Source organism: Neophocaena asiaeorientalis, unplaced genomic scaffold, assembly GCF_003031525.2.
Source record: "Neophocaena asiaeorientalis asiaeorientalis breed wild unplaced genomic scaffold, Neophocaena_asiaeorientalis_V1.1 scaffold671, whole genome shotgun sequence".
Taxonomy (NCBI): domain Eukaryota; kingdom Metazoa; phylum Chordata; class Mammalia; order Artiodactyla; family Phocoenidae; genus Neophocaena; species Neophocaena asiaeorientalis.
The window spans coordinates 3,013,094-3,027,067 of NW_020175533.1; the positions used below are offsets into that span (position 1 = coordinate 3,013,094).

At 51.9% G+C, this 13,974-nt stretch overlaps 1 protein-coding gene across 2 annotated transcripts; it reads right to left on the reverse strand.

Annotated features, from left to right (window-relative positions):
- Nucleotides 1-330: 330 nt before the first annotated feature.
- Nucleotides 331-11,852, reverse strand: TFE3 (transcription factor binding to IGHM enhancer 3). Of its 2 annotated transcripts, XM_024769285.1 has the most exons (10): nucleotides 11,532-11,852; nucleotides 9,143-9,256; nucleotides 7,865-8,168; nucleotides 6,956-7,201; nucleotides 6,773-6,877; nucleotides 4,458-4,575; nucleotides 4,044-4,100; nucleotides 3,791-3,866; nucleotides 2,655-2,802; nucleotides 331-2,170 (listed from the first exon to the last, which is right to left on the reverse strand). In XM_024769285.1, the coding sequence occupies exons 1-10, from the start codon at nucleotides 11,645-11,647 to the stop codon at nucleotides 1,727-1,729; spliced, it is 1,728 nt and encodes a 575-aa protein (XP_024625053.1). In that variant the 5' UTR covers nucleotides 11,648-11,852; the 3' UTR covers nucleotides 331-1,726. The 2 variants fall into 2 exon arrangements, with proteins under 2 accessions (XP_024625053.1, XP_024625051.1); XM_024769283.1 differs by having other exon boundaries at nucleotides 6,773-7,201.
- Nucleotides 11,853-13,974: the final 2,122 nt, after the last annotated feature.

Sequence of the window (13,974 nt, forward strand, 5' to 3'; positions counted from 1 at the left end):
ACTTTACCATTTAGCGCTTCATCCATTTACCAGCTGTATATCGTCAGATAGTTACTTAAACCCTGCTCTATTCGTGTTTCTTCAAACGTGAAATAGGAGTAAGAATCAGTACTTTCTTGATGAATATTCCTTAGAATAATAAATTGGGTAAAACAGTTAGGAGGCTGCCTAGCAGATAGTCAAGGACTGATTGCTTTTGTTTGTACACTGTTTCCTCCAGCCCCTCTATCTAAATCCTTGTACCCATCCCACTCAAATCTGTTTCTTCCAAGAACCTCATGAGCCATGCTCATTGCACAGACAAAAAGCAAGGACAGGAGACTCTTTGCCAAAGTTAAAAGCGCATCAAACACGCCTAGCATTTATTATCTTAATCACAAACCTACAGACCCCTTAGTACACCCTCCTCGGGGCTCGGCCCCAACAATCCAAAGCTGACAACCTTGGGTGTATGGGGTAGGAGGGATGGGGATGGGCAGGGAGTGTCTCTTGATAACTCTGAAATGGGGAAGATTTCTCCAAATGGAGAACAAGGTGGAGGCCAGAGGTTGGGGGTGACCTAGCTTCTGAGTAGGGGGTCAGTAAAAAAATCTGATAAAGAGGGTGTATATATGTTTTTGCAATCCTCCCCCTAAGCCTCTGCCTTGGTGAGACAGGCTTCTACTTGTTCCTGGGCTGGGGAACTCCCTGGAAAGGCCCCTTCCTTTATCTTGTTCCTCTACATGTTGAAAAAGAGTACTGGGGTGCTGGCTCTGGGAACATGGACCCAGTACCCCCTTATCTCCATCACCTCCCCAATCTACCCTTCAAGGAAGGAGGTATAACTCTGCCCAAGTGTGGGGGTCTAACTCTCACTCACTCCTGATCTAGGTCTGGAATGTCAACCCACAAGATTTCAAGATCTGCCCCCTTCTTCAAGGGCCAGGTCGGCTAAGAGCTCTCCTAGGTTAAGTCACAATGGTCCCAGGTTAAGGCGGGGGAGCTTAAGTACCACTCCTCCCTGCAGTGTGGAATGATTGGATGGGATGTTGCTAAGAGACGAGGGCTGTGATCTCCACAGAGTTGCCTGATCTTACTGACTCCTCCACTGAAATACCTGCGCCGGGCTGTTCCTACAGGGAAAGGGCGGGGCCTGACTCCTCCATTGCTAGAAGGCCAGGACTGAGTTCCCAGGTAAAGGGGTTGGCTCTCATCCTCACTTCTGTTCCTTGCCTGCGCAGGGCAGGGTTCATGGGGAAGGGGTAGCGCTTAAACCCCCAGGGTGGGACCTCCATTTTGACTCCTCTTCCTTGCCAGGATAGACTAGACTGTTGGTTCCAAGAGAGGGAATGGAGCAGTATCCTGACACTCTTTATCCCAGGAAACATGGCTAGGACAGTCCCTAGGGGCCAGGGGCTTACCTCATCCCGTCTCCTTCCCTCACCTGGGCAAGGGCGGGTCCCACGGAGCAGGGGTGAGGCTGCGTTCTGCAAGAGACAGGCCCTGATGCCCCTACCTTCTCCATGTCTGAAATACCTGCATTGGCCTGTCCTGTGGGGAAGGGGTGGGGCCTCATCTGATTCCTCCTCCTTGCCTGGTTATAGGGGTGGGGCCTCATCAGTCTCCTCTTCCCCCAGTACACCTGGGCAGGGCAATCTCATGAAAAGGTGGGGGAAAAGGCGGGGCCTCATCCTGACATGTCCTCCTTTCCTGGGTGGGGAAGTCCCAGGGGAGGGGTGAGGCCTGATCAGGACTCCTCCTCCATGCTGAAGCTGCTGCGGCGACTGCTGGCCTTGGAGACTGCAGGGGATACTGAAGAAAGCAGGGGATCGGAGGCAGCCCGCAGTGGGGACAGGGCGCCCCCTGACAGTCCCCCCACCACCCCCTCCTCCTCCTCCATCAGAATGTCCTCCAGCCCCAGGTGGAAGGGGTCCCCCAGATCCCCCAGGTGGTCGCTGGGAAAGTGCAGGTCCAGAAGGGCATCTGAGGGTGGCGCTGGGGGCTGCTGATGGGGAGTACTCTGGGCAGGTCCCCCCGCTGCATGAAATGTTGCTGTGCCTGGCCTGCCCTCCTCTTCAACATCCAGCTGCTCTGGCTTGAGACTGTCAGAGGCTGAAGTTGTGGCCAGTGAGAGCAGCCCTGGGGTGGGAGGCACTGGCAGACCATGGATCTGGGCCTGCAGTTCTAGCTCCTGCAAAACGTAGGGGGGTGGGTGGTGGGGGTGGGATAAGATGGAGTTCAGAGTCCCTCAGAGGCAGAGGATATAACAGTTAAAAGGGTAGGCTGCCTGGGTTCGAATTCAGCCTCTGCCATTCACTAGTTGCGTAACTTCAGGCAAGTTGCTTACCGTCTCTGAGCCTCAGAGTCCCAACCTAGAAAGTGGGTATAATAATGGTCCCTGTCTCACAGGACTGTTGTGAGGATTAACTTAGTAAACGGAGATAAGGCTCTTGTCATAGTGCATGGCACAAGATAAAACACTGTGTCCGTTAACCAATATTCATTATTATTCTTGCTAACGTTATGATTACTACTTAACATCACCATCATCGTGTGAGTCAGGAAGCCTGGGGATCCCCCAAATATGCCAGAAGGAGAAATCCTAGCCTGTTCTCCCTCTGCCTCTGCCTCCAGGAAGCCCCCCTCACCCCTGCCACCGCCTTCTCCTTCCAGACCTGAATTCGGAGCTGCAGGCTGCGGTTGGCTTGCTCCAGGGATCGCTGCCGGCTCTCCAGGTCTTTGGAGCGCTGTTGCTCCTTCTGCAACTTGCGGATGTAATCCACAGAGGCTTTCAGGATGGTGCCCTTGTTCCAGCGCATCTCCCTGTGGGGCCCAAGGGGGAGGAAAGAAGGGAATGCTGCACATGGAGTCTCTCAGGAGCTGAAGGGGGCGATTGCACCAGGTAGATGGAGCACCCCGCCACATGCCTACAACTTGAGGCAGAGGGACATCAAGGGTACGGAATGCTCGGATGAAAACCACCTGCCTGGAACCTTCCAGTGATGCCCCATCACACCCCGAACCCAGAAAGCCCTCTCTGACCTGATCCCATACTGCTCCTCTTACCCATGCCCATCTGATTCATCTCACTGCAGCCACACTGGCTTCTCAATGCTCCTAGAACATGGAAAATCATTCCCACCTCAGGGCCTCCATCCCAGCTCTGCCCTCCACCTTGAACACTCTTCTCTCAGACACCCAGATGGTTCCTGCCTCACCTCTTTAGGCTCTTTATTCAAGTATCTCCTCATCAGTTGAGGCCTGCCCTGTCCCCACCCTCCTCACCCCAAACTGTGACCCTCCCCAATATCCCATCTTCCCTCCGTTCTTGATTCCTCTCCACAACACTCATCATAACCACCGGAGTTTACATATTTATCTTCTTTGCTGTCTGTCTGCCCCCACTAAAACATCAGTTCCATGAGGTCAGGGATTTTTGTGCATTTTGTTCCCTCTGGTATCCTCAGGGCCTAGCATGGTACCTGGCACAAAGCAGAAGCAGCTCAATACATTTTTTGAGTAAATAAAGGAGGTACTAAATAAGCGGAAAACTGTCTATGTCGTACAGGGGGGCAGATGACGTGGACCATAATGTCATGGACCATAATGTCATGCACCTAACATTTTAGATGGGAACACGGTGAGGGGCTGCCACCCTGCTCAGGGTGAGGAAAGCTGGGTGAGAAAGGGGCAAAGGAGCAGGACTGCCTGGGTGGTTCCCACTTAGGGCGGGCCCACCCGGGAATGACTTTCAGGGAGTGGGGCCCCCACCCCACCTTCCACCGGCCTGGGGCTCCTGGCCCAGACTCACGGGTCACTGGACTTGGGGATGAGGGTGCCCAACTCCTTGATCCTGTCGTTAATGTTGAATCGCCTGCGACGTTCAACTTTGAAGGCGGGGGAGAGAAAGAGAAAGTGGGAAAGGGTCGTCAATAGGCTGAGAAGCGAAGAGGAGAAACTGGGGAATTGGGAGGCTGCTGCAGGGAGAGGCCCCCAAGGAAGGCCGGGCGCAGAGTGAGGCTGGGCTGCACAGCACGTGGGCAGGAGCACGCGCTCTCACTCACTCAGGTTGTGATTGTCTTTCTTCTGCCGTTCCTTCAAAAGGGCCTTGGCCTCTGTCTCTGGAAGAGAGTGCAGGAGGTGGTCAGGGCCTCTGGGCCTGGGAAAGATGACAGACGACGGTGGGCAGCATGTGCAGCCACTGGGGTAGGCTTTGGTGGGCGCAGGCAAGGGAAGTGCCACCATTTTTACAGTTTTTAAAGAAGCCATGGTGACAGGCCACTTGTTAAACCCAAGAGGAGAGGGAGTGGAGTGAAAGCAGGACCACGGGCCATATGGACAAAGATGGCAAACAGCCCCCATTTCTGTCTGTTTAAACCCTCTTCCCTTAGAATCAGGCCTGACCCCCAGACCTGGTAGATATGGGGCTCACCCTGGGGTATATGATAATTGCATGGGGCCAAGACCCTAGCCCTTACCAGAGATCTCCCGTTTGATATTCGGCAGCTCAGCTGGACAGGAGTTGCTGACAGTGATGGCTGGCGTGGCCACGCCCTGACTACTGTACACATCAAGCAGATTCCCTGACACAGGCAGCTGCAGGCAGGGAGAGCAGAAAAATGATGGTTGGAAACAGACCCCAGGCTTGGCCCCTTCTTCGACCAGGTTCCTGACCCTCCACACACCCCAAAGATGGGCCCCCTCATGCAAGGATTGGCTGGCCCAGCATGGAAACCCTTCCTTCTCCTTCAAGGGAATTTCACACAGCCACTCAACAGGGAAGACAGGGTCAAGGGGACCTACCCTGCTTTGCTGGGGGACTAGAGCCTGCCTGGCCTGCTCATCGTGTCCCCACAGCCCCTCGAATCCCCCAGTGACTTCTGAAGCCCCTCTCCCAAACCCCGGCACTGGCTCTGAGAAGTACCAGAAAACCACCCTTCTCAGGTCTTTGTCAGCTCCAATGCAACATTTCAGCCCCTCCTAGAGCTACATTCCAACTCAGCATTCTTGGAACACTCCAACCCAGTCTTCTCAGACCTTGGTAAATTGTCATGGCAACATTCCACCCAAAATCTGGCCTTTCGGAGAGCTCCAGCCCAATCTCCAGTCTTTTGCTGTGACTGCGTTGCATATAGTCTCCGGCTGCCATGCACCGAAGTTCTGATCTGGCACCCTCTTGCACATTCCGATCTCTCAGGATTTCTCGTCCAACTACTCAACAAGCACTGTTTTTATGTCAGCCTAGTTTTTTTTTTCTCTTTCACACTCTCCTGGATACACCCTAGGGCAATGAACTAATCCATAAGTAATCAGTCCCACCTCTTGATGAGTTTTCATCTCCTGAAACCCCCACTAGACTGCTGGATCCATCCAATCTCTAGCTGTGCCCAAATCAATGAAAAATCCTGATAAATTGGTACCATTTTTACATGTGCTTCTATCCTCTTGATAAGTTGGAAAGAAGTAAAGCTATAGGCACTTGGTATGTCCCAAAACGAGTTATGAGACTCTTGGAATGTTCAGAACCAGAATGTTAAAATTCATTGGTGCATCTCCTGCTCTAGAAAGTTTTATCAAGTCTTTACAAGGACCCAGCCTCTCGGCACAGTTCACTTTAAGAGATGTGGTATGTTCTAGTCACTTCAAGGTCCAACCACATCAAATCTGGACACCTTTGGCATATTATGTTCCAATCACTTCATGGTCTGCGTGTGTCTTCATGACCTGAATGTCCTGGTACATTCAAAACGCTACAAGATAATCTGTATAACAGAGAGCTTCTCTGTTAATTTTGGCCTATGTTGTTAGAATTAAGATTATACCTTGCATGTTTAGAATAAGTTTCTGTCCATCTCTGCACTAAAAAATTTAGAGAGTTACAAGCTCGAAAGTGCTATAGAGAAACATCACTTAGGGGAGGAAGGTGGAAGTGTATTTATGTTGGAGTGTAAGCATGTGTGGAAGCCTCGCAGCACCAGGACTTGGCCCTGTTCTTAGAGCATCCTCTATCCATTCTCTACCTGTCCTGCTTCAAGAGTTCCAGCTGGTCTGCTGTGAAGCCAAGAGCTACTTTGGAGTGCTGGCTGCAGGATTAAGCCAATTCTTATGCAACTGACTCAGTTCTTAATGGCCATTTCTTCTAAAAAGTTCTTTTGTGTGTGGGGGAGGGTGTGGGTCTTGGGATAGGGGTGAATTTGAGGTTTAAAGTTTAAACTAGAAATAAGATGATGTGGTCTGCTTGCTCTCTGTTTAGATAGGCTTTAAGACCAATTGGATTTACATGGCGGCCAGGCCAGAGAATGGTAATCGATGACTTGTGTGCAGACAAGCATTTATCCAGGTTGCATTGTCCAAATTGGTTTTTAAAGCTCCAGGTTACGTTCTTACACAAAGAAAAACATTCAGTAAACGTGAGACAAGTTTAGGAAAACTTAATAAAAAGAAACCTGTCTTATACTCCAAACAAACAAACAAACAAAATGCTACAAGAGTCCCACCTCTTGGTCCCTCCCACAGTGAAGCTTCAGTGCTTCGGTATGCCCTAATAGCTCCATGAAGTCCCCACCGTGTAGATATCAAAATCTACAAGGTTCGCCTCTCCATGCAGTGCAACATGGCCCCAGGGCACTGGTGTGCCCCATTCTCAACATACAGCCTCTATCTCTATCTCAGTACAATCCAAGGTGACAGTCTCTTATGTACACAGCTAGCCTGCCCGGGTGTATATAAGATATCCCTCAGTGATAGACAGATGCACTAATTTTTAGACCAACCTCCCATCTCAGGGCCTCACCGTGCTGGGGAGCTGCAGCCCCGTGGTGCCTCCAGGCAGATAGCTGAGCATCTCATCGTTGTAACTGGACTCCAGGCTGATGATCTCATCGATGACATCATCAATCTGGGAGAAGAAATATGGAAGAGCCTTAGAAGAAGCTGGAGCAGGGGGAGCATGGGAGGGTCGTCTGCAGCCACTCACCTCCTTCTCTGAGCTAGACCCGATGGTAAGCAGTGCCATGGGGCTGTTGGGAGCACTGCCAGTGGGGCCAGTAGCATGGGCAGCCTCAGGGGCGGGAAGTGGCTGGGCACTAGCAGCCCCCGGTGGTGGGGTGAGGGCCTGGGACGCCAGCTTGGGCCCAAGTGTGGTGGACAGGTACTGCTTCACCTGCTGCCGGCGCGCCTGCTGCAGGTGATAGCGCGTCGGGTTCTCCAGATGGGTCTGTACCTGTGGAATGTGGGGGAGACAGGATGGGAGGGAACAAGGCAGAACAGGGCTCAGAGGGGTGACCCTGAGCCCCAGCTTGCCCCTCAGAAGTCATCTGTTCCTAGGCTCAAGATGGCAAACCAGGCCCAGAATCTGAGAACCCTCTCCCACACCCAAATACTGATTAAAGTCTCCCCTAGGACCCAAACTCCCTTTCTCAGAGATCCTTCACAGCCCTCAAGATCTACCCATGGGTGGCAGAATCCTTCACAGTTTCTGGAGCACCCTGTCACAGTCCCCAAGAGGCCCCCCGCAAAACTGGTGACCCCACCTAACAGACATGGGAACTATACATGGCTTCCCAAGACACTCCAATGGCCAAAGAATTCCTAATGCATAACCATATGTGAAGTGCTTCCTACAAAGCCACTTCACAGACTCCAGGGCCCACTCAGGGCACTCATGAGCCTCCATGATCCACCAAGACATCCTATGACCCGCAAGAACCCCTCACAACTCCACAAGAACGCCTTGGAAACCCTAAACACAATGGGATACTAGCACAGCCCCCTTTTAACAGTACCTGAGACCTTCCTTAGAGCCCCTAGGACCTCGTCCCAAAGCCACCAGGACCAATCCTCAGTCACCAGGAGCCCCTCCCAGGGCCTCTGGATGTCACCTTACCTTGAGCACCTCCCTGGGCACCTGAGCAGGGGGAGGACGACCCAATGTGTGGCCCCCAGCAGAGACGCCGACCACAGAGATGGCAGGAGAGGCAGGTGCAGGACTAGGGAAGGGAGAGGCTGCAGCCTGTTCCCGACGCTCACGCCTCTCCTGCTCCTGGGCCTGGGCCCGCATTAGCTGCTGCCGCAGCAAGACCCGCGATGAAGAAGACGACGACATGGCAGGGGTCCTGGAGCCCCCTGCAGAAGGTGATGCAGAGAGTGTAGCTGGGGTGGCTGGGGTGGCCTGCAGTGATATTGGGAGGCTGTGGAATGGGAAATACGGGGCCACAGGTAAGCTAAAAGTCTCGGCCCAAGCCTAAGGAGTCACAGTGCGATGAAGCAGACATAGGAACCTGGCCTGTTCTCTGCCTTCAGAAGCCACAATGTGGAGGGGAGATAAAGGAACCAGACCTGGTCACAACCCTCAGGGGTCACAGTCTGGTGGGGGAACTTTAGCCTGCAGTCCTTATGGTGAAGCCTGGATTTGGGCCTGTTCATATATCAAGCGGAGATACCATTGTTCAGCTCTGCGAGCTATTTACAGGAGAGCAGAAGGAAACAGAATTGAGGTTGTGGGAGTAGATACGGACACAGAGGGCTCATTAAGCTCAATTTGGGGCTGGAGATGCTCCCTGAGCTCCTGGGGGTGGGCATCAGGCTATATGGGCAACCGCAGGCCCTTCTTCCTCCCCTGCCTGGGCCTCTGGTCCCAGGAGCTAGTCAGTCTTGAAAATCTCAGAGATTTCACAATCCTCCCTTCCTGCCCCTCTTCCAGGTCCCCTCCCCTCTCTTAGAGCCCAGGCCCATGACTCAGCACATTTAGACTTTCAAGCTTGGGGGAAAGAAGAGACCAGCAGGGGTTCTTCAAGTGCTGGGAGTGGGTGAATTTGTTGAGTTGGGGGGAGGGTGACCAGGGGTTATGGGAACGGCTCCGCCTACTTGGGGGCTGGGCCTGAGCAGGCCACACCCTGTGTCTGGGAACTCCAGGCACGCTGCAATTTTTATCTATGAATGGATGTGCAGGTGGGGGAGGAAGCAGGGGAGATTTTGTCTGAGATACTAGAATCCTAGCTTGGCCTCCTGCTTTCCACATGCTCTTTCTGGCTCTTAATTTTACTATCTGAAAAATTCAGGCTGATGAGAGAATGGGTTGGGCTGGCACTGAGGGCCTCTGCCCGTCAAGAGGGGATGGAGGGGCCTGAGGAATTGGGAGGGGAGTCAGAGAGAGGAGACATACCTTGAGCGTAGCGATAGGGGCTGGCTTTTGAGCTCGTAGAAGCTGTCAGGATCAAGGACGTTTTCTAATTCGATGTCAGCAACAATCCCGGATTCCGGAAGCAAAGAGTTCAGGCTGAGGGTGGGGGGAAGGCAGGGTGATGGTCAGTGATTGTATGGAGACGTCATTCCCCTGAGAGAGACAAGAGACAGAGACAGAAGAGAAAAGAAGAGAAGAGAAGCATACACCAGGAGAGAGGAGAATAGAGTGTATCCCTCACATTCAGCCACTTTGCTGAAACCACCACCATGAATTCCCATGTCTTCTCCCCTCTCCACTCTTTTGCTCCGTGTTACCCATAGTTCCTTAAGATTAAAAATAATAAGCGTGAACCCCAGATCCTCGATCTAACAATCACCTGGGTGTACAACCTGGGTTTCAGGAGAATAGAAACGAAGAATTGAGGAATGACAATTCACTTTGTGGGATTCCTGACTTTGCATTCAGAGTTCTCCCAGCCCCCACACCCCCCATTGTTTTCCTGGCTGCTGAATGTGAGACCACATAGGTCCACAGGCATACTGCACGGTAGGGGCTTCCCTCGGCAGAACAGTCCATTGTAACACAAACTGAATGCATCACAAAGAGAACTGGGGTAGCTGATTCACTTTACTGAAGGATCCACTACTTCCCAAAAGAGCTCCCCGCCACCAACCCTGCCCCAGCCAGAGTTTGTGGGATGTGAACACGCATCCAAAAACAAGATGGAAATAACAAAGGCTCCCCTCAGTCCAACAATCTGGATTGACAAGAGGGAGAATTTGGGTGGATGATCTGCTTTATAGGAACATTCTTTTCTTGGTCAGAGGAGCTTACCCAGCACTCTCCAGTTTTTTCGATAGATCAAAACACAAACACACCTCCAATACCAACACCCACTGACACACAAACTAAGAAGCCATGTACACCAGTCCCTTTCAACTATCGCCACTACTGTGATGATCTAGGTTGCTATAAAGGCATCAGGAGATGGTAAATTCATATATTGAAAGGCTCCTGCTCAACCCTCCATGCTGGCTGCAAGACCCTAGTGTGTAGGGGACATTAACATGCAGGCAGATAGATATGCATCCTTGAATTTAGTCAAAGATTTAGAATCCTGAGATTGTCGTTGAATTGCCCCTCCCCAAGAATCTGTCTTCCTCCCTTTCCTCACTCACAGACGGGGCCCTAAAACCACCCCAGGAAGTCGGGAAGAGGAAGCTGGGGAGCCGCTGAGCTCAGCACAATCCCAGGCAGAAAGTAGGCGAAGCCCCCTCCCATGCTCACACTTCCATTGCACAGAAGTTGGAAGAGGTGGGCACTGGAACGAGCAGGGTATGGACAGAGAAGGCTGGGGCTTCCAGGCCCACTGATGGAAGTGAGGCTAAGCGGTCAGAGAGGACCCACCCAGGCAGGGATGGTGCAATTGGTGCTCATTCCAGCTCTAGGGTCAGATTCAAGATTGCCTCCAGGGCCTGAGAGACAGACTGGGAAGGTGAGATAAAAAAAAAAAAAACACCTCTGTGTCTGTGTGTGTGTAGGGGGTGAGGGGAGCTGGCTGAGAGGCTAGGGCAGGTGGCAACAAGAACAAGACCCTCCTCTGGGTTCCCAAATAAGGTCTGAGGCCTTCTCTGGGCTAAGAGGTAGCACCATCTCCATTGCCTGTCTGTCTGACTGTTTCCCATTCAAGCCCCTATGGGGTGTGGGAAGAGGGCTTTTCCACTACCCAGCTGGATGGGTGGGCAGGCGAAGGGATTATTCTGATCAAGTCTTGATGAATGTTGCTTTTCTTGTTCACTCACACACACTCACAAGGCTGGTCCCACGCAGTATATCCGAGATACCCCCAAATCCCTCCAGAGTCATTTTATCCCCAAACACAGCCTCCAGCAACCAGCCACTGGGAGTCACCAAGCTCCCAAGACAGCACTTCTATCTCCCAGGACGCCTTCTCTGAGGGAAAAAGTCCCTTAAAAATCAGTGCCTCACCTACAGAGTGCCCCCTCAAATTCATTCCCCTCATATCTGACTCAAAGACCCCAAATTCAGCCTCTAGTCAGAGTCTCAGTCCCTGAAGTTCAGCTACCCTAGACTAGTTTTTGGACACAACAGAATCAGCCCCTCGAGACCGAGTCAAGGGCCCCCGCCAAATCTGAACTAGGCCTCCCTTACTGCACTTCCACGACTCCTTTAAGCCTCAGTCCAAGCAAGCCACCGCCAGATTCCTTAGGTGCCCCCCCAAGTCAGGCGCTCATACGTCCTCCAAGACTAGGCCGGGGCCTCCAATCACAGTCCTGGGCCCCCGCTGCCCCCAGATAAGGCCCCCGGGAATCCCAGTTAGCACTACCGGTCCCAGGCGGTCCCGCACCTGAGCAGCTGGGCCGAGTCGGCCGGCCTGCGCTCCTCCAACAGCACGAACACGGCTCGAGGGCCCTCCGCGCTGGCCTCTACGCCGTCCCGAGCTGGCTCGGCCGCATGAGACATGACGCCCGGCCCCGGGCGAGCCCTGCCAGGCCGGTCGGGCCTCGGCCCGGTCCCCCTAACAAAATAAGAGTCCCCCTCCCCCGCTCGCCACCGCCTCCTCCGCTAAGCCATGGAGCGAGCTCTGCGCGGGCGGGCGGCGTCGGGGAGATGGGATGGGCTGTGAGTCATCCCCCGCCCAGAACGGACCAAACCGCCCCCCCAACCTAACCCCGGACGACCGCCCTCCTCCCCCTCGTCCTCTTCCCCCTCCTCCCTGGGCTGGGGAAACTCCACAGGAAGTGACCGCACTGAGGATAGACAGCTCGCTGGGCCACGCCCTCTGGGTGAGGCAGCCAATCGTTGAGGGGTGGCTCAAGGGCCCGCCCTAAGCTACGCCTCCGAAGCCGAGAGAGAACTAGATTCCGCAGGCCCTTATTCCGAGAAGGGGGCACCGAGGCCACGCCCTCAGAGACAGAGGCAAATCAATGAGAGGTAATTAGATTGAACCACGCCTCCTCCTCTCAAATTATCCCTCCGCAAGATATTAAACCGCTCCTTGGGTCTTCTGCGCCTGCGTACTGATGGCCAGTCTGCGCGCGGAGGGTCTCCAGGACATGCTTCTAGCTTCGGAAACGCGCCCCCTATAGGCCAATATTCATAGTATCCACTCTCTAAACCGCGCTACAACTTTGATCTAGCGGTGCCTCCTCAGCCAAAGCCATAGCCTTGAGGCCTAGGCAGCTACATTCCCGGAAGGTGCGCGCCAGAAACCCCACCCTTTTGGTACCTACAGTCCAGCCGCCCAGCTGGTTTTCCTGGAAGCGGTCCGCCTACTCTATGTCATTTAGAGCCGTTGTTGTACTAGGTCGTTGCGCTGCACTGTAGGTGCTTAGTGAATCCTTGGCAGATGGATGCATGAGTGGAAGGATGGAAATTAGATCTGGCCCCTTCTGTGGTTGACTTCTGGAATTATAAAGACCAAGGTTTGAATATGGGCAAGGGACTTCCCCTCTCTGAGCCTCAGCTTTACTGGTCTGTCAAATGGGGGTCATAATACCTGTTTGACAGGGTTGTTATGAGGATTGGAGGTTATTTTTGAATAGTGCTAGCAGGTTGTTTGACATACAATAATCTCTCCAAAAACTGATTCACTCATTTGAGCACTGATTTAACATTTATTGAGCTCCTCTGTGTGCTAGATACATGCAAGCCGGCTTGCACACAGCAGAGGGTCCCACCCATACGTTCAGATGCACAGTCAGCTCACAAAATACCCAGACCTACAACCTTCCCTTTATCCCTCCCAACATCCCGAGATCATGCTCATCAGTTGGACCACTGGGAACTTCGCTGAGCGCCCATTTGCCTTGCACCTTCCTGTATTGGCACCCTTATTTCCCAAGTTGGCTTGGTAAACATGCACATCCCCATATGCTCACACACAAACATTACCCACATAATAAAGACAATTCTTCCCAAAATTAATCTTTAAAAAATCAACACATTACCAATAAAATTTGCAAAATGAAACTTGTAGACCTGATGTTAAAATTCCTACGGTGCCTTAAATACACAAGAATATCTAATTTTATAAAAGAAAAAGAAAGAGGAGGGCGTCATCTTACCAGATTCAAAATATCTGACAAAGCTCTAGTTATTAAAACATTGTGGGACTTCCCTGGAGGTCCAGTGGTCAGGACTCCGCGCTTCCACTGCAGGGGGAGCGGGTGGATCCCTGGTCGGGGAATTAAGATCCCGTGTGCTGAGCAGCCAAAAATAATAAAATAAAATAAAATAAAGTAAGCACAGGGAAATACAACCATAAAAAGAAACATCGTGATATGGGAGTAGGAATAGAAAACTAGATCAATGATACAGAAAAAAAAATCCAAAAATCCACCTAGGTATTGTGGGAATTCATAAATGACAAAAGTGATATTTCAAGTCACTGGGAGAGAGATGAACTATTTACTAAAGTAGTTTGGGGAGAAATGAGTGTCTTTTGGGGGGAGTAAATTAGATTCCTAATTTACTCAATTCAGAAAAATTAATTCCAGATTGGCTAAAGACCTAACCATTAAAAAAGAACCTACAAAAAATATCAGAACAGGGCTTCCCTGGTGGCCGTCTTTGGCAAAAAAGTAGGCCTTCTTAAACAGGATACAAAAAGTGAAAGCTATAAAGAAAAGTAACAATAAGCAACATTTATCGGTCATTCTTGGCATTTTATCTGTATTCATTCATTTTAATCCTCACAACAGACCTCTGAGGAGGGTTCCATTTATTTTCCCAACCTACAGATTAGGAAACCAAGGTACAGAAAAGTTAAGTCACTTGCCCTAGGTCAC